The sequence below is a fragment of the Chiloscyllium punctatum genome, chromosome 3 (assembly GCF_047496795.1).
Source record: "Chiloscyllium punctatum isolate Juve2018m chromosome 3, sChiPun1.3, whole genome shotgun sequence".
In the NCBI taxonomy this organism is placed as follows: Eukaryota; Metazoa; Chordata; class Chondrichthyes; order Orectolobiformes; family Hemiscylliidae; genus Chiloscyllium; species Chiloscyllium punctatum.
Window position 1 is genome coordinate 106,774,314 of NC_092741.1, and position 23,974 is coordinate 106,798,287.

A 23,974-nucleotide genomic window follows, 5' to 3' on the forward strand; every position below is an offset into this window, starting at 1 on the left:
TCTCCTAACATTGATTAGCAGGACCTTATGAGTTTTTTGTCATTGTGTGTACTTGCTATGTATGCTTTTGTAGTTTGTATTTGCTTTCTGTCATTTTGGGGGAGGAACATGAGCTTGGCATTTTGCTTCTGTTGTCTGTTAATTCTCTTTTTTTATGTTTATACATACTAAATGTATGCAAATTATAGGTGCTTGTTTAGTTCAGTTGGTTGGAGAACTGGTTTGTGATGTAGATTAGATTCCCTACAGCATGGAAACAGGCCCTTTAGCCCCACAAGTCCACACTGACCCTCCGAAGAGTAACCCATTCCCCTCTGATTAATGCACCTAACTCTATGGGCAATTTAGCATGGCCAATTCACCTGACCTGCACATCTTTGGATTGTGGGAGGAAACCAGAGCACCAGGGGGAAACCCACGCAGACACTGGGAGAATGTGCAAACTCCACACAGCCCAAGGTTGGAATTGAACCTGGGATGCTGGTGCTGTGAGGCAGCAGTGCTAACCACTGAGCCACCGTGCCGCTGATACCAAAAACATCCTTATGTCCTCTTCACAGCTGCTTTCCTTCCGAAAAAGAAACAAAGAACTGTGGATGCTGGAAATCAGTACAATTCCTGCACTGACTGAGGCTACCAGTGGACTCTCCTTTCTAACTTCTCTTCTTGCTTGAGGTGTGGTGACCTTCAAGTTAAATCACCACCAGTCATCTCTGTCTAATGAGAAAGCAGTCCTATGATCCTCTAGGGTTAGGGTGACTTTGGTGATTGTGGCTATGTAACCACATAGTTGCTGTTCTATGTATTATAAATTTATACACTAAGTACCTGCTAAGTGGAAGAAACAAACACCATTTAACAGCTGGTTTTTACACACTTGGCAAGAATCAAATGTTTTTCAATAGATTCAAATTTTATGTCAGGTCACTGCTATGTGCTGAAGTCACAAGGCACTGCAAATGCGGTTGAATGCTTTGTGCTTTTTACATGAACAGTTTGAGGTCGTGGAGTGTTTTTGCAAACATTGGATGGAAGTAATCCTTGTGACCAGGCTGGGAGTAGGAGGTATGAAATTGGGTGCGCTGGCAAAGGCACGTTGGGGAATTGGTGATGGGAATTGTCACATCGTTACTAGTGTTTTACCAGTGATTGAGAAGCTGATGGCTAGCCTGTCCGCTCCTGCCCATCAGTTAAAAGAGAGCCAATGGACTGTTAGTCTAGAGACCCAAAGTGATATTCCGGGGACCTAGGTTTGAATCCTGCCATGACAGATGGTGGATTGTGAATTCAATAATAATCTGAAATTAAGAGTCGAATGATTGTGAATCCATTGTCGATTGCTGGAAAAACCCATCTGGTTCATTAATGTCCTTTAGGGAAGGAAACTGCCATTTTCACCTGGTCTGGTCCAGATGTGACTCCAGACCTACAGCAATGTGGTTGACTCTTAACTGTCACCTGTGTGATTAGGGATGGGCAATAAATGCTGGCCTAGCCAAAGATGCCCTTATCCCGTGAATGAATTTAAAAGGTTAGTCTTTGGAATTAATTCCAAAGACTCATGATCCGCAGTGAAAAAAACTTCCACCTCATTCCTGTTTTAAATGGGTGACTTTATAATTTAAACAGTGATCTCTAGTTCTAGACTTTTCCATAAGAGGAAACATCCTCCCCACAAGACCATTCAGAATCTTATCTGATTTAATCCAGTCATCTCTTGCCCTTCTAACCTTAAGCAAATTCAGGCCTAACCTGTCCAACCTTTCCTCTGAGCCAATCTGCTGATCTGCTTTCAAAGTATGTTCATCCTTCCTTAAATAAGTACACAATGTTCCAAATGAGCTCATCAGTCTCTTCTATTACTGAATTATAGTCATGTTCTTTTGTATGCAGGTTTCCTCACAATAAATAATAAATTTCCTAATTATTAGTTGTACCTGCATAGTAGCTTTCTGCAATTCATGCATGAGGTTATCCAGATCCTTCTGCAACTGAGAGTTCTGTAATCTCTTATCATTTAGATAATATGCTGTTTTATTGTTCCTGCCAAAATGGATAATTTCACAATTTCACATTTTTTCATATTATACTCCATTTGCCAGATTTTTATGCACTCATTTAATCTATCTATGTCCCTGTGTTGTCTTCACAATTTGCTTTCCTACCTAAAAATAATCAAAGAACTGTGGATGCTGGAAATCAGAAAAAAAAACAGAAAATGCTGGAAAAACTCAGCAGATCTGGCAGCATCAGCAGAGAGAAAGTAGATTTAACGTTTCAGTTCCAGTGAGCCCTCTTCACAATGGGTCTGGAAAAGGGTCACTGGATCTGAAACATTAACTCTACTTTCTCTTCACGGATGCTGCCAGACCTGCTGAGCTTTTCAAACAATTTCTGTTTTTTGTTTTTGCCTTCCTGTCAAACTTTAGGTTGTCAGCAAATTTAACAACTATATCTTCTGTTCCTTCATCTAGATCATTTACAAATGACCATAATTACAAATTATAAGCATTTAAAGTCTAGTATGGATCTCTGTTGTACACCATAAATCTTGCCAACCTGATAAAACCTTATAATACCTATTCTTTGCTTCTTATTAATATTCCAGCTTCTATCTATGTCAATATGCTAATAGACCATTCGGTCCTTTGATCCTGCTTCACCAATCAAAAGAATTAAGGTTGACCATCCAACTGAATAGCCTATTCCAGCTTATCCCCGACATCTTTTGATCCCTTTAGCTCCAAGTGCTATTATACAACTCCTTCCTGAAATCATGTGATATTTGGTCTCAACTGCTTTCTGTTGTCACAAATTCCACAGACTCACCACTCTCTGAATGAAGAGGCTTCTCCTCATGGCAGTCCTAAATGTTTTACCCTATATCCTAAGACTGTGACCCCTGGTTCTGGACTCACCTGCCATTAGGACTATCCTTCCTGTGTCTACTTCATCTAGTACTGTCAGCATTTTATAAATTTCTATGAATTTCCCCCTCATTCTCCTGAACTCCAGCGAATATAATCCTAACCTATTCAAACTTTGCTTATACATCAGTGCCATCCCAGGAATCAGTGCGGTAAACTGTCTCGATAGCAATAACATTCTTCCTCAGATAAGGACATCCAAACTTCAAACAGTACTCCAGGTCTGGTCTGTACAGTTTCAGCAAGACATTCTGGCTCCTGTCAAAACCTCTCACTGTGAAGTTAAACATACCATTTGCTTTCTTCACCATGTGCTGTTCCTGCATGATTACTTTCAATAACTGGTGTATAATGACACTCAAGATCTTGTTGCATATTCCCTCTCTCAATTTATTGCTGTTCGGATATAATCTGCCGCCTTGTTTTTGCTCCCAAAGTTGGTAACTTCACAATCATTTACATTATACTTTATCTACCATGCATTTTCCCACTCACTCAGCTTGTCCAAATCACGCCAGGACATCTCTACATTGGCCTCACATTTCACCCTCCCACTCAACATTGTGTGACCATGAGCTTTTACTTTCTAAAATAACCTTTTATCAAACACTTTATCAAATTCCTCCTGGAAATCTAAGTATAGTATATTGACCAGTTCCCTTTTATCTACTGTACATTATCAAAAATCTCTAGCAGAATGGCTTTCACAAAACCATGTTGACTCTGTCTGATTACCATGAACTTTCTAAGTTCCTTACTGAAACTCTGTTAATAGCTTCTAACATTTTATTTATTTGTAACCTTTATTACCCATCACTAGTTGTCCATGAGAATGTGATGATGAGCTGTCTTTTTGAACTGCTGCAGCCCATAGGCACACCTACAGTGCTGTTAGGGAGGGAGTTCCAGGATTTTGACCTAGCAACACTGGAGGAAAGGTGATACATTTCCAAGTCTGGATGGTGAGTGACTTGGAGAGAAACTTGAGGTTGATGGTCTTCCCATGTATATGCTGCCCTTGTCCTTCTAGATGGTAGTGATCATGGGTTTGGAAGGTACTGGAGGGTCTAAGGAACTTTAATGAATTTCTGCAGTGCATCTTCTAGATGGTAGACACTTTGCTACTGAGTCTCAGAGGTGGAGTTAAAAACAAACAAAGAACAAAAAACAGTACAGATCATGAACAGGTCCTATGGCCCACCAAGACTGCATCCACACATGATGCTTTTCTAAGCTAAATGATTCATGCCTTTACATGGTCTGGAACCCTCTATTTCTTGCCTATTCGTGTATCTGTCAAGATGCCTCTTAAATTTTGCTTTTGTGTCTGCTTCTCTCAATTTCTCTGGCAGCACATTACAGCCTCCGTGTAAAAAACATGTCTCAATCTTATTTAAATGACCTCCCCTTTTACCTTAAACCTATGTGGCTTAGTAATTAAAATTTCTGCCCTGGGAAAAAGACTCTGACTATCCATTTTATCCAAGCCTGTCATAAACTTTAAACATTTATGATGTAGTCTTATACCCTCCTACATTCAAGTGAAAACGAATCAAGTTTGTCTAATTACTCCTTGTAGCTAGTCCCGTCCAAACCAGGGAATGTCTGAGTAAAACTTTTCTCCACTCTGGCCAATGCCTCCAGATCATTCTGGTAGTGTGGCAACTAGAACTCTCCTCAAGATTCCAAATGTGGCCTAACTAAAGTTCTATGCTGCAGCATGACTTGCTAAATTGTATACTTTATGCCCTGACTGATGAAAGCAATCACTTATCACATCACTCATCGTCACCTCACATTTTCTGTATTAAATTCCATCTGTCTTCTGTCCAACCAAGTCTCCAGCCTATTCATATTCTGCTGTAGCCTCTGGCAATCCTCCTCTCAATCCACAGCTCCCCCACTCTTTGTATCAATGCAAACTTACAACTCAGACCATCTCTATTCTCCTCAACATCATTTATATATGTTACAAACAACAGTGGTCCCAGCACTGATTCTTATGAAATATCACTGGCCTCTATGGAATATCCTTTTTGAGAAACACCTTTACAAAAATCTCTGTCTTCTATGACCAAACCAATTGAAGAATTATCTAGACTCAAAATGTTAGTTTGCTTTCTTTCCATGGATGCTGTCTGACCCACTGTGATCTTCAGCACTTTTTGTTTTCTGTATCCACCTTATCAGCTCTATGCAGACTTCAGATTTTGTATCAGCCTGCTGTGGGTCCTTCTCAAAGGCCCTGCTAAAATTCATCTGGACTAAATGTACTGTTATCTTTGTCACTTCCTCAGAAAACTCAAATCAGGTTTGTGAGACCTGACCTCCCTTGCACAAAACTGTGCTGCCAGTCACTAAAAAGTCCATATTCTTCCAAATGTGAGTAAATTCTGTCCCTAAATCTCTTCTCTAATAATTACCCTATCAATGATGTAAGAGTCATGGCCTCTAATTTCCAGATTATCTCTATTGCCTTTCTTAAATAAAGGAACATGATTGTCTATTCTCCCGTCCCGGGAAATCTCTCCTATGATGAAAGAAGGTATAAAGATTTCATACAAGGCCCCAACAATTTCCTCCCTCACTTCTGGGAGGGATGCCATCAGTTCCTGAAACTTGTCTACTTTAATGCTTTTCAAAACAACAAACCCCTTTTTTATATCAAATTGTTCTAGAATGTCAACATACCTTTTCTAGACTCACCAAGCACCCTGTCCTCCTTCTTTGCGTATACCAATGCAAGGAATTCATTAATGACCTCAACCATATTTCTTTCTTTGGCCTTGAGTGGACTTACCCTTTCCCTTGCTGGATAAGTCCTTCAAGGTGTCCTCCCTCTTTACAGCTGTGACAATCTCCCCAACCTTTTTTTATACCACTCTCTACCTCATGGCAGTATATAAATCCTGGAATGTTAAGCTGCTAGCCTTGTCTCTTTCTCAACCAAGTCTCTGGAAGAGATAAAACATATGTACCAAACTCTTAAGTTCATCTGCCTTACCTCTCATACTCCACATGTTAAAACAAATACACCAGACTGCCAGACCTGCCATGTTCAGTAACCTCTCCCTGTCTGTTCTTCCTCTTCGCCTTACTGACCTTGGTCTTTAACTCTGCCTTGGTCATTTCGCTTGTTGACCCACTGCTGTGGTTCCTATTTCCATGCTACACTACTTTAAACCTTCCCAAGTGACATAAGCAAAACTTCACTGTAGGTGCAACCTGTCCTTCTTGTACAGGTCCCATCTGCCTGAAAGACATCCCAAAGATCCATATATCTGAAGCGTATCCTCCTACACTATGTATTTGTTAGCCATGTATTTAACTGTACTATCATTCTATTCTTAGCCTCACTGGCATTTGATACAGGGAATAATCCCAAGATTACAATTCTAGAGGTCCTGCTTTACTTTTTTTTATATAGATATTTTTATTAGAAATTTAACATTTTTACAAGTTTACAAAAATAAACAAAACTCTCAAGTACAAACATTGATATACAATTAAATCTTAAATATATAATAACCAAAATTTAACAAAAGAAAAATACCAAAAAAATAAACAAAACTCAACTAACTACTAATCTAACCTACAACTAACCAGAGTGTATATTTAAGTCTCTTACATTATTCAAATAAGAGAAAGAGAAAAAAAACAGCGGATAACATAGAAATTGGGTAGTGAGATACACGCTCGGAATGTGTTAACATCAAATGTAACAAAACCCGTATTCGTGCGGGATTCCTCTCCCAAGGGGCCCCGGACCAGCCAGGTTCGTAATCTCAATTAAATAAAAGCCCTTGTTAGGATAGCCGAAATATCTGTATTCATATAATTCAAGAAGGGCTGCCATATTTTATGAAATATTTCGGTCTTTCGGTGCACCATATTTGTAAGGAAGTCAAGGGGAATACATTCCATAATTAATCTGTGCGAATTTGAAAGTCCAGGGGAGCCCTCAGCCACCCAGTTTACCAAAATATTTTTCCTTGCACAGAAAGAGAGAATAGAAAATAGTCTCTTCCCGTGCATATCCAGGGAGGGTAAGTTCGAAAAGCCCAAAAGGAGAGATATGGGGTCCACTTTAATTTCCGTTCCTAAAATTTCTGTCAGGGCACTTGCTACTTTAGTCCAGTATCTACGGATCTTATGACAGGTCCATAAGCAATGTACAAGAGTGCCCACCTCTATTTTACATTTGGGACACATTGGCGATGCCCCTGCCTTAAATTTTGCCAATCGATCCAGTGCTATATGGGCCCTATGAAGTATCTTCAGCTGGATAGCCTGAGTTCTGTTACAGATGGTGATTCTTCTGGCTTTTCCCCAAATGTCATTCCACGTTTCTGTAGAGATTTCTAGTCCGAAATCCTGATCTCATGTTTTAAGCAGATTGTCCGTATCTCCCGATACTTCACCATGTAGTAAATGATAAATGGTACTGATGGAGGATACCCCCATTGGTCGTAGTACTCTACATTCTCTATCTGATTTATAAAGACTATCTAATAACGTAGTCTTCTTCTGTATATAATCTCGAATTTGGAAGTATCGATAGAGGTCTCCATTAGGTGATCCAAATTTCTGACGCAGCTGTTCAAAAGACATCAGGACCCCATCTTTAAATAGGTCCCCTAGACATGAGATACCCCTGGATCTCCAGAGTTTAAAAGTGGCGTCTGTAAACCCCGGTTGGAATCCCCATGCTCTCACTATCGGCGCATAGGGGGATGTTTTATGTGAGTTGCCCTCATTTTGCCGCATTATATTCCAAGCTTTAATTGTGTTTAGTATTATAGGGTTTTTACAGTAATCTGTAATGATTTTCCTCTTGTCTGAAAATAAAAGGTTAATAAGTGGGCATTTTACTTGAGAAGCCTCGATGTCCAGCCAGATTGATTGTGGATCAAACAAGACCCAATCAGCTATGTAACTTAATAAGGAACTTAACTGATATTTCCTAAAATCTGGGAAGTCCAATCCTCCCCTTGCCTGTGGAAGCTGTAGCTTCTTCAGCTTAATGAGGGTTCTCTATGATTCCAGATAAAGGAACCCAACCAGCCATATAATTTACGTAGTGTCAGCCTTGGCAGCATCACCGGAAGCATTCTCATAGGGTATAGGAGACGGGGCAGGACATTCATTTTAATTAGTGCTATTCTACCCAGCCAGGAAATTGAAAGGTCTCGCCATCGCTGGAGGTCCTGCCTTACCCTTTCCAGTAAATGCACAAAGTTAGCCTTGTATAACTGACCAAATACTGGGGTAATAAAAATGCCTAAATATAAGAAACCCTCCAGGGACCAACGAAAGGGAAAATGGGATCCATCCACTTAGTGGTGTATCATAGCAAGGCCACCCATTGGCATAACCTCCGATTTTGAGAAATTAATTTTATAGCCTGAGAATGCGCTAAATGTATTAATAACTTGGATTAAGTGAGGTACGGACATCAGAGGATTACTGAGAAATAGAAGAACATCATCTGCATAAAGGGTAATTTTATGTTTACCTGTACCAATCCTCGGGGCCATTATATTAGGATCAGCCCGTATAGCTTCTGCTAGTGGCTCAATTATTAGTGTAAATAACAATGACGAGAGAGGACATCCCTGACGGCAGCCCCTACCCACACTGAAGCTATCCAAGCCTAATCCATTGGTAACCACAACTGCTTTGGGTTCACTATACAATGTTGAGATCCATTTGGTAAACACCTGTCCAATGCCAAACCTTTCCAATGTATAAAACAAATATGACCATTCAACCCTATTGAATGCCTTTTCTTTGTCTAATGAAACTACTACTCCTGGTATCTTTCCCTGATGGCAGGCTTGAATAATATTCAAAACCCTTCTAATATTATTGGATGATCTACGGCCCTTAATAAACCCCATCTGATCCTCCTTTATGATATATGGCAATACCCTTTCTAGTCCCAATGCTAACATTTTAGAAAGGATTTTAAAATCTACATTTAGCAAGGATATTGGTCTGTATGACGTACAATCTTCTGGATCCTTTCCTTTTTTAAGGATAAGAGAGATATTTGCCTCTTTCAGCGAAGGCGGGAGACAGCCCTGACTGTATACGTAGTTATACATGTCCATAAGTGGACCAGCCAATATTCCTGTAAATTCTTTATAGAATTCAGCTTGAAAACCATCTGGGCCCGGTGCCTTACCGCTCTGAAGTTGCCTGATTGTGTCAAGTATTTCTTGGACTGTTAGGGGAGCATTTAAGACCGATACCTGTTCCCGAATTAGGCCCGGAAAGGTCAAATTTTTAAAAAATGATTGCATCCTCCTAGTACTGTCTTCACAATCCTGCGATTTATATAAATCAGAATAAAATTTTCTAAAGATTGCATTAATCTTTTTATGATCATGAGTCAAAATACCCGCACTTTCCTTGATAGACGTGATAGTTTGAGGGGCCTTTTTTATCTTTGCAAGAAATGCTAAGTATCTACCTGGTTTGTCGCCAAATTCATACAACCTTTGTTTTGCAAACAATATTTCCTGCTTAGCCATTTGGGTAAGCATGGTGTTTAGAGCTGTCCTAAGGGCCATAATCCTTTGCAATTTGATAATAGAAGGTCTATCAGTGTATGCAGTTTTAGCTGCTTTTAAGCGAGCCTTGAGCAGACGCTGTTGTTCTCCCTTTAATTTTTTCTGGGTCGCGGAGTAGGAGATGATCAAACCTCGCGCGTAAGCTTTGATGGTCTCCCACAGCATTGATGGGTTGCTAGCCGTACCTAAATTAATTTCTAAAAAAGTTTTAAATTCTTGAGAAAAGTACTTTACAAATTTACTGTCTTTCATTAGGAAGGGGTCCATACGCTAAAGCCGAGGGGATGTCCCATTATTCCTAGCCTTGGTTTCTATATATACAGCAGCATGGTCGGAAATTACTATACTACCTATTTTACAGGATGATATGGAATTTTTAAAAATCGAGGGGGCAAAAATCATATCAATTCTGGTCTGGCATTTATGTGGATTGGAGTAAAAAGAAAAATCTCTGCCCTGTGGATGAAGACATCTCCATACATCTACTAATCCTAATTCTTTGTTCAGATCCAACAATTGTCTAGATCTGGGAGATACTCCTGCAGTACTCTTGGGAATCCTATCTATTTCCGGATCCATAATACAATTAAAGTCTCCCCTATAATTGTATGACGGGCACCAAGAGCCATCAATTTTGAGAAGGCTTCCATTATAAATTTAAAGGGGTGTGCCGGGGGGCAGTACAAATTTAAAATCCCATATTCCTCTCCATTTATAAGGGCTTTAATCAGAATATATCGTCCAGATTCGTCTTTTATCTGATTTAGGATTTTGAAAGGGAAATTCTTCCGAATAAGAATAACAACTCCCCTACTTTTTGAGCTAAAAGAAGAAAAAAAGGCCTGATCAAATCCACCCTGTCGTAATTTCAAGTCTTCTTTATCCGACAGGTGTGTCTCCTGTAGGAGAGCTATGTCAATTCTTTCTTTCTTAAGATTTGATAATGTTTTCTTCTTTTTGACTGGCGAATTACTCCCCTTGACATTCCAGGTGCACCACTTAACTGACTGATCAACCATAATCATCCGGGCAAATCCGAGACCCCTCGGGAGGGGAAACCCTATCCAGAACATCCCCAGCATAGAGCATATAAAATTCACAAAAATAAAGGCTCTCTAATACACTCACAACAGTATAATAAAAAACTATTTCTAAATAATAATAAAAAAATAAAACGTATAAAATATATTTAAATGGAGATTTTCCCCCTTGTTCCCAGGGGGTGTCACTTCCTTTCCAAAGGTCCATCGTATCCTCACCCAACCAATGACCCACCCTTGACCCAGGCGCTCCTCAATAGGATGAGGATAATTCTGATATAAATCAAAGCTAGAGTTAACAGTGAGCACCCTACCCCCACGCCCCTCCACCCACACCTGGATATATTTGGTAATGTTAATACCATGTATAAACATATATAACTATAAAATTACAACCTCAGCAAATAATAATTAAATATAATAATACAAAATAGCAAGGGAAAACAACCCCGCTCCTAGAGACAGAGGTAAAATAGAATAAGGTAACCACTTCCCCCCACCAACATTAACTAAACCCCCTGGCATATATATATATATATATTATATATATACATACACATATATATACATAGTTAAATAGAGAACAAATAAATAAATCCCTCTCCCCACCCCCCAAGATAATATTAAACAGTAAGGTAAAAGAAAAGGGGGATATAAACCGGAGTGGGCGAAAGGCAAACCAACATCCATTGTCTCTTACAATTTATCTAAGAGAGTCCAAAAATTCCTTAGCCTTTTCCGGCGATCCAAAGTTATACACGGATCCTTCATGGTTAAAGCGTAGCGTCGCTGGGTAGCATAAGGAGTACTGAATATTTAATTCCCTTAAACACTTCTTCGCCTCATCGAATGCCTTCCTCTTTCGGACCAGAGCTGGGGAAAAGTCCTGGAATAACATGATCTTGGATCCTTTATAGATCATGGCTTGGGAATCTTTTCCAAGATTTCTAGACACTTCTAGGAGTATCTGCCTCTCCCTATAACTCTGCAGCCGGAACAGGACCGGGCGGGGACGCTGGTTCAAGCCGGGCTCGCGTATTGCAACCCGGTAGGCCCATTCCACCCTTACCTGGCCTGATCCAGCCTCCAGATTTAAAAGCTGTGGCAGCCACTGCTTGAGAAATGCTGTAAGCTGGCCTTCCTCTTCCCGTTCGGGAAGGCCCAGCAAACGAATATTTTTTCGACGACCTCGATTATCGAGGTCATCAATATGATTCTCTAAGGTCCGGACTCACTGTTCGAGAGTCCGGACCCGATCCACAGCCGATTGTGCTGTAGTTTCGGAGGTCGTGGCCTTTAGCTCCGCCCCTCTGACTCGGCGCTCAATTTCTTTAATGTCTCGGTCGTGCTTTTGCAGCGCGGCTGAGAGTGAGTCCCATCGACTTCGGGATTCTTCAATGAAAGCGTCGATCTTCGCATTGAGTTTAGAGATCATTTCCACAAGACTCGCCACCGTAGGTAAGTCCCCCGGGACAGCTGTGGACACCTCTGCTGCAGCTGGAGAGGGTGGGGGAGGGGTTCCTGCTTGCTGAGAGCTGTGGGCTCCCGTCCCTTTATTCTTCCTGAAGATTAAATTGTTTAAATTCAACACTGAGCAACTAATTAAATTAAACAGTTATTTTAAATGATTTGTTGAGTGTGGTGCGGGTGGGTGACCCACTTTGCCCAAGTCTTGGGAGGAGCACTATAGACTCAGACTTGCTGGGTCGCCGCCATCTTGGATCCCCCAGTCCTGCTTTTCAACATACTACCCAACTCCCTTAACTCCATTTGCAGGACTTCATCACTCTTCCTGCCTATGTCATTAGTACCAATATGTACCATGACTCTGGCTGCTTTCCTTTCCATTTGAGAATGTTCTGTGCTCATTCAGAGACATTATCGACCCTGGCACCAGGGAAGCAACACATCAGCCTGGAGGAACAAATTACTGCAGATGCTGAAATCTGTACTGAAAACAACAAATTCTGGAGACTATAGAGGGTCCATGGAGAGAGTGCAAGCTAACGTTTCAACTCTAAATGACTCTCCATCCTGGAGTCTCTTTTGCAGTCATAGAAACTCTGTGCTTCTGACCACAGAGTCCCCTGCTTACTACTGCTCCACTACATTTTGATTCTCCCTGTTGTACAATTATGAGCTATGATGCTACTGCTCTGATTGCTCTTGTCACCATCCTCTGATAGGCCATCCCCCCCAACAGCATCCAATGTTAATTGTGTTGAATTGTGCAAACATCGACGAAAATCCCCATTTCTGACCTTATGCTGGAAAGATGGTCATTGATGAAGTGGCTGAAGATGGTTGGGCCAAGGACACAACCCTGAGGAACTCCTGCAGTGGTGTCCTGGAGCTGGGATAACTGACTTCCAACAACCAAGGAAGTCACTCTCACCTGACCTCTGGAATTCAGCTCTTCTGTTTGAAACAAGGCAGTAGTGAGGTCAGGAGCTGAGTGGCCCGAGCAGAGCACAAACTGGGCATCAGTCAGCAGGTTATTGCTAAGCAGGTGCTGCTTGGTAGCATTTCTAATGACACCTTTCATCAAGTTATATTCCCAAAGGATTTTCTGATAACTGGGGAGTCTAGCATCAGGGGTCACAGATTAAGAATACTGACGATTTGCAACTGGGCTGATGAAAAGTTTTTCACCCAATTATATGCCTTTGAAATTCTTTGCCTCAGAAAGCAGTTGAAGCCTAAACATTAAACGTTTTCCAGTAGGAGTTGGAAATAATTCTTAGGGATAAAGAAATCACATATTATAGAGAGAAAGTGTGAACCATGTACTGAGTTAGATGACGTTTTCCTATTTTCAATATTTACATGTTTACTAATGATCGAGAGTAGACTGATGGGTTGATAATCTGTTGGGTTGGATTTGTCCCACTTTTGTGTACAGGACATACCTGGGCAATTTTCCAAATTGTTGGTAGAGGTCAGTGGTGTAACTGGATTGGAACAGCTTGGCGAGGAATGTGGCACATTCTGGAACACATGTCTTCAGTACTGTAGCCAGAACATTATCAGGGTCCATAACCTTTCAGTATCCAGTGCCTCCAGCCATTTCTTGACATAGTGTGGAATGAATTGAGTTGGATGAACACAATGCCTATGATGCTGGGGACCTCTGGAATTTCCTCCCCAGATGTCTGCCACTCCATGTGTTTTGAACCATTCTCTAACATAGTTCACTACAGCCAGCTCTGCTTTCAAGCCCTCAAAACTGCATGGTTTTGGATTTAAGAAGGTATTCTCACATTGATTTCTCTCTCAAGCTTAACATGGTGCTTAGAAGCATCTACACCATGAGAACATTAACTAATCCTGCCTTACTGCAGAATACCAGATGTAGTATAGCCTGCTGTCTGGTCAGTTTCAGAACTTGCTGTTTTAAGGAACCGTCCCAAAAAAACATTCTATGAACTCCTTATTTAGACCACCATTATCCATCTGACTTTTCCAGTCTATATGTAGGTTAACATGTCCCATGATTATTGCCATACCTTTCTGACAAGCTGTCATTATTTCTTCTTTTGTGGTCCACTCTACTATTTTGTTACTTTTAGGTGGCCTCTACACCACTCCCACTATCATTTCTTGTCTCTACGAAAACTGTTCTACATTTTGGTTTCCTTAACTTAGGTCATCTTTCTGTATTGTGCTGATACCATCAACAATGAAAAGATCTACCCCTCTGTCTTTTCCTAGCTTCTTGAACTTTCTAAATGTTCTGTATTCTTCAAGATTCAGGTTCCAATTCATGTCATCCTGAGACCTTGTCTTTGTAATGGCTATCGGATCATACTAATTTATTTATATTTGCATTGTTGGTTTGTCTGTTTCTTGATGAAGGCCACCTGCATTCAGATACAGGGCCATTAGTATCATTGTATTGCATTAGTATCCTCTGATCTTATGTGTTGATTTACTCTTTAAAGAAAGGATCAATATTCTTAAGTCAACTAGTAGCTAATAAAAGAAAAACAGGCAGTTAAAGTTCTGATTTAAAAGAGTCAAATCCTCCACTATTTCTGTGACTGCAAATATCCTGACAAAAATACTTCCAGATTTTAGAAGTTCAACCTAAAGCTTGGGCTGATCTCAGGGATACACAGGCTTGAGTTGGTATCATACTGCCAACAGGTGAAATAATCAACTGGTTTGTAGGTAGGTGTCAATGCAAAGGTAGGGAATGTGATTTTATCAGTGTCAATGCAGCTGATCATTGCCTGTACACCCATTAATTCCTTGAGAAAAGCACTGCTAGCCAAATGCGAAGAAGAAGGGCACAATTTGAAACATTTATAGCAGGCTAGTAGCACATACATGTGCTTGACTCTGGGGCAACTATTGCAGCCATCAACATGTTGACTGGGACATTGAAATCTTGCCTGTGATCCGATTTATCTCACCACACAAAAACAGTGCCCAGCCTTTTGTGACATTTACAGTCTATATTTGACAAGAGGATGTTGGACTAAACTGTGCACGAAATCCAGTTTTCCAGGTAAAATCAAAGTGCAATACTGAGCAGCAAGCGAAGGAGAGTTGACCAATGGTCTGATATTAAAATTATTTCCAAACATCCATCTATAACAAACACACACACATCAAAAGTCGAAGAGGTAACTGTAACAACAAAGTTAGCTAACCCCAATCACACAGGCACATGGTCAATTTGACATATGATGTGAATGCCATCAGGCGAGCTGAAATGTTTAGATCCTTTAAATATTTATCCCTAAATACATGGACAACACATACTAAATGACAAGGTTGACACTAGTGCAATTAGACATATCATGCTTCTTACACAATCTGTAGAGGTCTACAGCACAGTAAAAGGCCCTTTAGCCCATCACATCCGTGCCAGTCTAAACCACCTAATCATTCTCATCCCATGTTTTCAACACTTGGCCCATAGCCTTATATGCCATGACCTCACAAATACAAATATAAATACTTATTACATGTTGTGAGGGTTTCTGCTTCCCCTACCCTTTCAGACAGTATGTTTCAGATTTCCACCACATTCTGGGTGACAAGGGTTTCCTTCACACCCCTCTAAACGTTCTGCCTCCTACTCTAAATCCTATACACTCTGATGATTGATCTCTCCAGCAAGAGGAAAATTTCTTCCTGTCTACCTAATTTATGCTCCTCAAAATTTTATAGATCTCAGTCATGTCCCTTCTCAATTTCCTCTGATCTAAGGAAGTCAACCTAATCTGTCCAAGCTCTCGTTTATTTTTAGAGTGATACAGCATAGAAACCTTCTCTTCATAATGGAAACTCTTCAGCCCAGGCAGCATCCTGGTAAATATTCTCTGCACTCTCTCCAAACCTATCACATCCCTCCTATAATGTGGATTCTAGCACTGGACACAATACTCTAAAGCTGTGGCCTAACAGACATTTTATACAATTGAGTATAACCATCCTGTTCTTAAACTTGATGCCTTGACTAATAAAGGCAAGTATACAATCTGCCTTCTTAACTACTTTATCTACCTGCCCTGTTATCTTAAGGCACTGATGTACATGTACACCAAGGTCCCTCTCATCCTTGGTTATACTCACAATCCTACTGTGCATCTTGTATTCCTTTGCCTTGTTTGTCTTGCCCAAGTGCATCACTTCACATTTATCCAGATTAAATTCCATTATCCATTGATCAGCTCATCTGTCTAGCTTGTATACATCCTTCTGTGATCTAAGGTTATCCTCCTCACGATTTACCACCCCACTGATTAGATTAGATTACTTACAGTGTGGAAACAGGCCCTTTGGCCCAACAAGTCCACACCGACCCACCGAAGCACAACCCACCCAGACCCATTCCCCTACGTTTATCCCTTCACTTAACACTATGGGCAATTCAGCATGGCCAATTCACCTAACCTGCACATTTTTGGTCTGTGGGAGGAAACCGGAGCACCCGGAGGAAACCCATGCAGACACGGGGAGAATGTGCAAACTCCACACAGTCAGTCACCTGAGGCGGGAATTGAACCCGGGTCTCTGGTGCTGTGAGGCAGCAGTGCTAACCACTGTGCCACCATGCCGCCCACATCCCTCTAAACTTTGTATTGTCTGTGAATTTTCTGATCCTAGACTCCAGTCCTACTCATTTATATAGACCACAACAGTATGGGACCTAACAGTGACCCCTGTGGGGCCCCACTGGACACATATGCAGCCAGAAAACACCCCTTTGCTATCATTCTCCCATGTAGGACCTGATCAAAGTCTTGCTGAAGTCAAAAGCATCAAAAGCAATTACTATCATTACAAATCTGGTTGCCTCTTTGAAAAATCTGGTTGCCACTTCAGAGGGTTGGTGTGGAATGGCTGGGCCAAATAGCCTGTTTCCACCCTGTAGGAATTCTAATGCTGTCTCTCAGAATGAGATATATTCAAGAAACTGGCACAATATGGTTCAGTCCATGAAAAGAAAACTAACTGCTGACATGCTCTGTAAAATCCTAATATGCCTCATATGTTGGACTCTTGAAACCGTTACATCAAGGAAGCTTTTATTATTCTCTACCAGCATGCATGGATCTAAATCATATTACAATTCACAGCTTAATAAAACCATAAATTGCAACACCAAGGATCCCATACTGCAGTGTTAAGTCTATCCATCATCTGACTAACCTTTGTTCAGACCATTTGATGCTAATGGTAACTTTAAAGATGATGCAGTGTTCCACTTGAAACATGCTGCTCAACCCAGGATTCACTCTCCTTGCAACTGCACCATTAACATTCAAGATTATTTCAAACTGGAATTGGATTCCTTGCTACAAAAAAACTGCAAAATTGGCCATCTGACTGATTGATACAGCTCCATTAATTGTGTATCGAAGAAAGACAGCCCAAAGATAGTCCTGAACTTTATTAAGCAGTTGGGGGGTCTTACGGAAGGGACAGGGAGGGGAGGGAGTGAAATTAGGTGTCCAAAAACAGAAGGAGCATCAGGACCCTGTATTTCTCCCTTGGGTTCTGGTTGGCAACAGGTTCCTTCAAAATGTTCAAGAGCAAATTGGGGAGAAAGTGACAAAGTGGCACTTGGTGAAGAGCTTTTATGGAGAGCAAGTACAGATACAAAGGCTGAATGTGTGTCTCTGTACTACAATGACTTTATGGAAAAGAGAATAGGTTTTCAAAGTGAAATGAAACATTGACCCCCAGTGTTTAGTTCTTGGACCACTTTTGTTCACAAAATTACTTATAACAGTGATTTGCATATCAGCAACAACAGAGACAGCTGGAAAACTTCAGCAGGTCTAGTAGCATCTGTGGAAAAAAGCAGAGTTAATATTTCAGGTCCAGTAGCCCTAGAGGCTTTGGTAGTGTCACTGGACCATAACATTAACTCTGCTTTTTCTACACATGCTGGCAGACCTGCTGAGTTTTTGCAACAATTTCTGTTTTTTTTCTGATTTCCAGGACGACAGTTCTTTGGTTTATTTGGCTATAAGTGTTTCTTTTAACAGTTGAGGAGACAGAGAGTTAAAATAATAGACAAAAGAGTTAACAGTGATATGACAAGAAACATTCTCATTTGTGAGTGATTAGAGTCTGGAATGCACTGTCTGAGAATGTGATAGTGGCAGGTTCAGTCAAATCGTGAGAATCTAGAAAGTTCTCCCTCAGAGTGTAGTGGAGGCAGGTTCACTCGAGTGGTTGGGATCTGGAATCCACCACCTGACAGTATGTTGGAGACAGGCTCACGTGAGTGGTCAGAGTTTAGAATATACTGCCTGAGAGTTTGGTGAGGCAAGTTTGCCTGAGTGATTGGGATTTGGAATGCACTGTCTGACAGTGTCGGAGGCAGGTTTACTTGAGTGATTGGGATCTGGAATGCACTGTCTGAGTGGTACGAGTTTGAATGCACTGCCTGCTGGAGACAGGTTCAACTGAAACATGAGAAAGAGAATTTAATCATTATCTGAAAAGAAAACATGTGCAGATTTAAGGGGAGAAGGCAAGGTGAATTGTCCCTTCTGACAGCATGCAGAGACATGATAAGCCCAATAGCCTCCTTACATACTGGAACCATTCTGGCAATTCTGTGAGCTAAAAATCAAAAACACCACATAGTGGTTCAGTCTGCAGCCAGCTGATGTAAAGCAGTCAGTATCTCTGTGGGGAGTTCAAGTAGAACAGATATTGTCTTTCATGTTACGTGATATTACAGATCCAAATCTTAAAAGAGTGGAAGAGTACCAACAGATCATGACAATGTGATTTGACAAAAATAGAAATTGCTGGAAATGCTCAGCAGGTCTAGCAGCACCTGTGGAGAGAAATCAGAGTTAACTTTTCAGGTCGAGTGACCCTTCCTCAGAACGGAGGAAAGACAGCTCAACCTGAAATATTAACTTTGATTTCTCTCCACAGATGCTGTCAGGCATGCTGAGCTTTTCCAGCAATTTCCAATTTAATCGCTGATTGACAGCATTTACTGTTTTTTTTATACTGTGATTTGACAGTTGCATACTCTGGTTTAAAAAATGTAAAGATTGCAGAGATCAGGAAAATATTACTGAGTAATCACGCAGTGAAGGTAAGGCGATGCTGATTTCAGTATAGCGAAAGTACACAGACAAAAAGTTAGAGACTGCTGTCAAGAGAGTAGAATTTGTACTTTGAAAGCTTCACTAATACTGATTTTTTTTTCATTTCAATCTGTCAGATTGGCAAACCTGGTGAGGTTGGATTTCGTGGTAAAGATGGGATTCGTGGACTGCCAGGTGTACAGGGTCCCCATGGTGCTATCGGAGCACAGGGCCTACAAGGAGATCGTGGACTTCCGGGCCTACCTGGGAGACAGGGTCCACCTGTAATTATGAATACACTTTTAGGTTTAATCACGCTTCAAGGCATCATCACATTTACTCAAGTTTTGAGTTTTGTTCTGCCTTTTTTCTAATCCTTCTTTTGAACTGATCCTTCCTAGGGCAAGGAGCCAACAGACCAACACATTCGACAAGTGTGCATGAGAGTAATGCAAGGTAAGAACATCACTCTCACATTGAAATGTACTTACATCATCTGCTGTTCTGAAATAAAATGCAAGATCTTTAAACACAATAAGTTGTGGAATTCCAGTGGTTCCTCACTTCAACCCTTTCTTACAACCTACCTCACCCAGACTATAGACAGGTTAATATACCATAAATAACTTGCAATTTGCACAGCATGATGTACCATCACTAACTTGAAATATACACAGAATGTATACCATAACAAATGGAATGTTGGCCTTTGTTTCAAAGGGAATGGAGTATAAAAGTTAGGTAAGTTTTGCTGAAACTGTATAAGGCACTTGTCAGACCACTGCTGGAATTTTGAGAGTGGTTTTTGGTCCCATAAATAAGGAAAGATATATGAGCATTGAAGACATTCCAATAAAGGTTCACTAAGCTGAAACAAGGTCTGGTGGCATTGATGTATGAGGGGAGGTTGAGAAGGTTGGGCCTGTAAGTTTTGAATATAGAAGAAACAGAGGTGACCTTTTGAAACAGAAAAAGTTTTTAGATGACTTGATGCGGTAGATGTGGAAAGATTGCTTCCCCTGTGATTGAATCTAGGACCAGAGAGCATAGTCTCAGAATAGATTTTGGTGAGATTAGTTTTCCATGGAAAATGGAATAAACTTCAAACAGATCTAGCAACTCAAGGCTGGGCATCAATTCTGGGCTGGGCACTGTGGGCCATACGCAGCAACAGAATTGTACTTCAATACAGCCTGATAACTCATGGCCTGGCATAGTCCCCCACTCAAGCATTACCATCTAGCCAGAGGATCAACCTTAGTTCAATGGAGAATGCAAGAAGGCTACCAGGAGCAGTACTAGACATACAAAAAATAAGAAGTCAACCTGGTGAAGCTACCAAAAAGACTTACCTACATGCTGAACAGGGTAAATAGTAGGTCATAGATAGAGCTAAGTGATTCCACACCCAAAAGATCACTTCTAAGCTCTGCAGTTCTGCCACATGGTGCTGGGCAATTAAACAACTCATTGGAGGTAGACCCCATATATTCATATCCACAACAGTACAAAAGATAAGGCTGAAGCACTCACAGCATTTTCAGCCAGAAATGGGTGCCCCCGATCTCAGCTTCTACCAGAGTTCTCCAGCATCACAGATTCCAGTCTGAGTCTGATATGATACTTCTTTAGAATTGAAGAGTCATTTCAGACTCAAAATGTTAACTCAATTTTTCTCTCTCCACACATACTTCCAGACCTGCTGACTTTCTCTTTGTTGTGTTTGTTTCAGATTGGCAGTATTTACACTATTTTCTAATTCAAGACAGTGGGAATCAGGGAGATAGCTCTCTACTGTTTGGATTAATACCTGGCACAAAGGAAAATGGTTGTAGTTCAAAAGCAGAAATCGCAAGCAAACCTCAACAGTTTTGGCGGTATCTATAGGAAGAAAGCAGAGTTAACCTTTCATTTTATGATGAAGAGTCACCACTCTTGAAACGTTAACTTTGCTTTCTTCCCACAGAGGCTTCCAGACTTGTTGAATTTTGCCAGCAATTTCTGCTTTTATTTCAGATCTCCAGCATCCACAATTCTTTGTTTTACTTTAGATGTTTGTGGCTGTTCAAGGTGTGATGATGCTGCCTCTTTAACAAGATTAAATTGTCCTTGGTTTTTTTCAGAGGGGTTGTAAATGTGGCGGTTCCGATGTGTCTGGTTTGGATGGGTTTTAGGGCCAATTTGATTATAGCTAACAGATACTGCTAAGGCAAAAGGCATTCAAGTTTTTTTAAAAAAAGACTTGTACAATGAAAGGGGAGTGGCCAGTTCTCCCAGCTCAGTCCTTCTCTGGTCTGGCACAACAGGTCAGGCAGTATCCGAGGCGCAAGACAGTCGATGTTCCGGGCATAAACTCTTCATTTCAGATGCTGCCTGACCTGCTGTGTTTTTCCAGCCCCACACTTTTTGGCCCTGATCTCCAGCATCTGCAGTACTCACTTTCTCTCTTTTCTCTGGTCTGGTTTAGTATGGTTTGATTTTAGCAAGCAGTTTTTTGTCCATGTTTTGAGGCTACTGGTCAAAGAAACAGCTCCATGGAAGAAGGGTTCCATGTTGAATCTCTCTGCCATATCTCTCTCTTCTGTAAGACCCTGGATTTAATTTTACCTTTTTTTGCCAAGGGGTGTTTATAGGGATTGGTGCAGGAATTTGGTACAGCATCATTAACTTGGGATAATCTGTTGGGTTTTTGGATAGGTTAAGTTATTTTTTCTATATTCTGTTCTCTTTTGTTTGTGTTTCATTTGGTAATCTTGCAAATACATTTTGTTTTGCTTAAAACTAAGTGTTTGGGCCAGCTGTGTCTCTCCTGGAATATCCATTTACACCCAAATAAAATAATTAGTAAAGTTAGGGTCCAGGCTACTTTCTTGAAATGTTTTGAGGGGGTCTGTTCTGGTCCATAGCAGATGTGAGTCATCTCTGTTCCAGGACATCTCTGCAGAATTTCCTCAGGGGGGGATGACTTCGGCCCAACCATCTTCAACTGCTTCATCATTGACCTTTCCTCTCAGAGGTAGGCAATTCACTGATGACTACACTAAGTTCAGCACGTTTTGCAATTCCTCAGATAGTGAAGCAGTCAATGTCCAAACTCAGCAAGACCTAGACAATTTTCCAGATTTGGGTCAACAAGCAACAAATAACATTTGCACCAGACAAATACCAGGCAATTACCATTTTCAATAAGAGATGATTTATCCACTGCCCCTTGATGTTCAATACCATAACTAAACAATATCAACAACCTGAGGGTTGCTATTGACCAGAAATAGAACTGGACCAGCCATACAAATAATGTGGCTACAAGAACTGATGAGAAGCTAAGAATCCTGCAGTGAGTGACACACCTCCAGATTCCTTAAAGAATGTTGGAGGCACAGTTGTTAGCAATGCTGCCTCCCAGTGCCAATGATCTGGGTTTGATTCCACCCTTGGGTAACTGTCTGTGTGGAGTTTGCATGTTCTCCCCGTGGTTTTGTGTGGGTTTCTACTGGTGCTCCCATTTCCTCCAAGTCTAATTATGTGCAGGTTAGGTCGATTGGCTGTGCTGAATTACCCTGTAGAATCCAGGGAAGGGCAGACTAGGTGGATTAGATATAGTTAATGCAGATTGACAGGAATAGAGGCTAGGTTAGATGGAATGTTGTTCAGAGGGTCGGCACAGATTTGCGGGGCCAAATGGCCTCTTTCTGTACTGTAATGATTCAATGTTTCTATGTCCACCATCCCCAAGGTTTAAGTCAGATGTGTAATGGAATACTCTCCACTTGCCTGGAGTGTTTTGGATGTACCTACAGAAAATAGACTTCAGTAGTTCAAGAATGCAGCTCAACACCACTTTCTCAAGGGCAGTTTCGGACAAACAATAAGTGTTAGCCCAGCCAGTGATGCTCACATTTCATGAATGAGTTATTAAAGGAGTAGACAAAAATTTAGCAGATGAAGTAAAATATGCATTAACAAGAAATTGGCATTTTGGCAGGAAGAACAGAAAAGCTCAAATAGAGAGAAATTGCAGAACACTGGAGCATGGTGGAATCACAAACTGTTAGTATATAGGTATAACAAGTGATTAGGTGATATATTATCTCTTTGCAGACTTCTTATGTCCTCTTGACAACTTTCTTACTTACAGCTACCTTCACTACAGATCACCAAATCCCATATCCTGCAATAACTCCATCCCATTCTCCCAGTTCCTTTGCCTGCAGCATGCTTGTTTGGATGATGTTGCCTTTTAGAACAGGGCTGCTGACATGACCTGCTTCTTCCGTAACCTTGGTTTCCCGCCCACTGTGGTTGGCAGGACCATCAACTGCATCCAACCTACCAGCTGTGCTTCCGCCCTTGCTCCTTGCCGTCACACGTAATAGCGATAGGATTGCTCTTGTCCTTTTCATCCCACTAGCCTCCACATTTGAAGGATCACTCACTGCCATTTCAGACAACTCCAACAGAACACCATCACCAAACACATCTTCCCCTCACTCCCCCTGTCTGCATTTCACAGGGATCAGTTCCTCCAGGATACTCTAGTCCATTCCACACCCCAGCATCTTCCCATATAACCGCAGAAAGTGCAATGCCTGCCCCTTCACCTCCTCCCTGCTCACCATCTAAGTGCCTAAACAGTCTTTCCAGGTGAAGCGGCATTTCACCTGTACCTCCCTCAATCCTGTATATTGTATTTGCTGCACCCAATGTGGCCTACTCTACAATGGAGAACCCAAACACAGACTGGGTGACCACTGTACAGAAAATCTCCGGTCCATGTGCATTCATGACCCTGACCTTCCCATAGCTGGTCATTTTAACACAGCATCCTGCTCGCATGCCCTCTTGTCTGTCTTCGGTGTGTT

At 41.2% G+C, this 23,974-nt stretch overlaps 1 protein-coding gene across 1 annotated transcript in view; it reads left to right on the plus strand.

Annotated features, from left to right (window-relative positions):
- The window catches only part of col9a1b (collagen, type IX, alpha 1b), a 154,887-nt gene that overhangs the window by 120,381 nt on the left and 10,532 nt on the right, over positions 1-23,974 (plus strand). The window contains exons 28-29 of the mRNA XM_072558078.1: positions 19,250-19,396; positions 19,514-19,568. Coding sequence (XP_072414179.1) covers positions 19,250-19,396; positions 19,514-19,568 — 202 coding nt within the window. The remainder of the gene's footprint in view (positions 1-19,249; positions 19,397-19,513; positions 19,569-23,974) is intronic.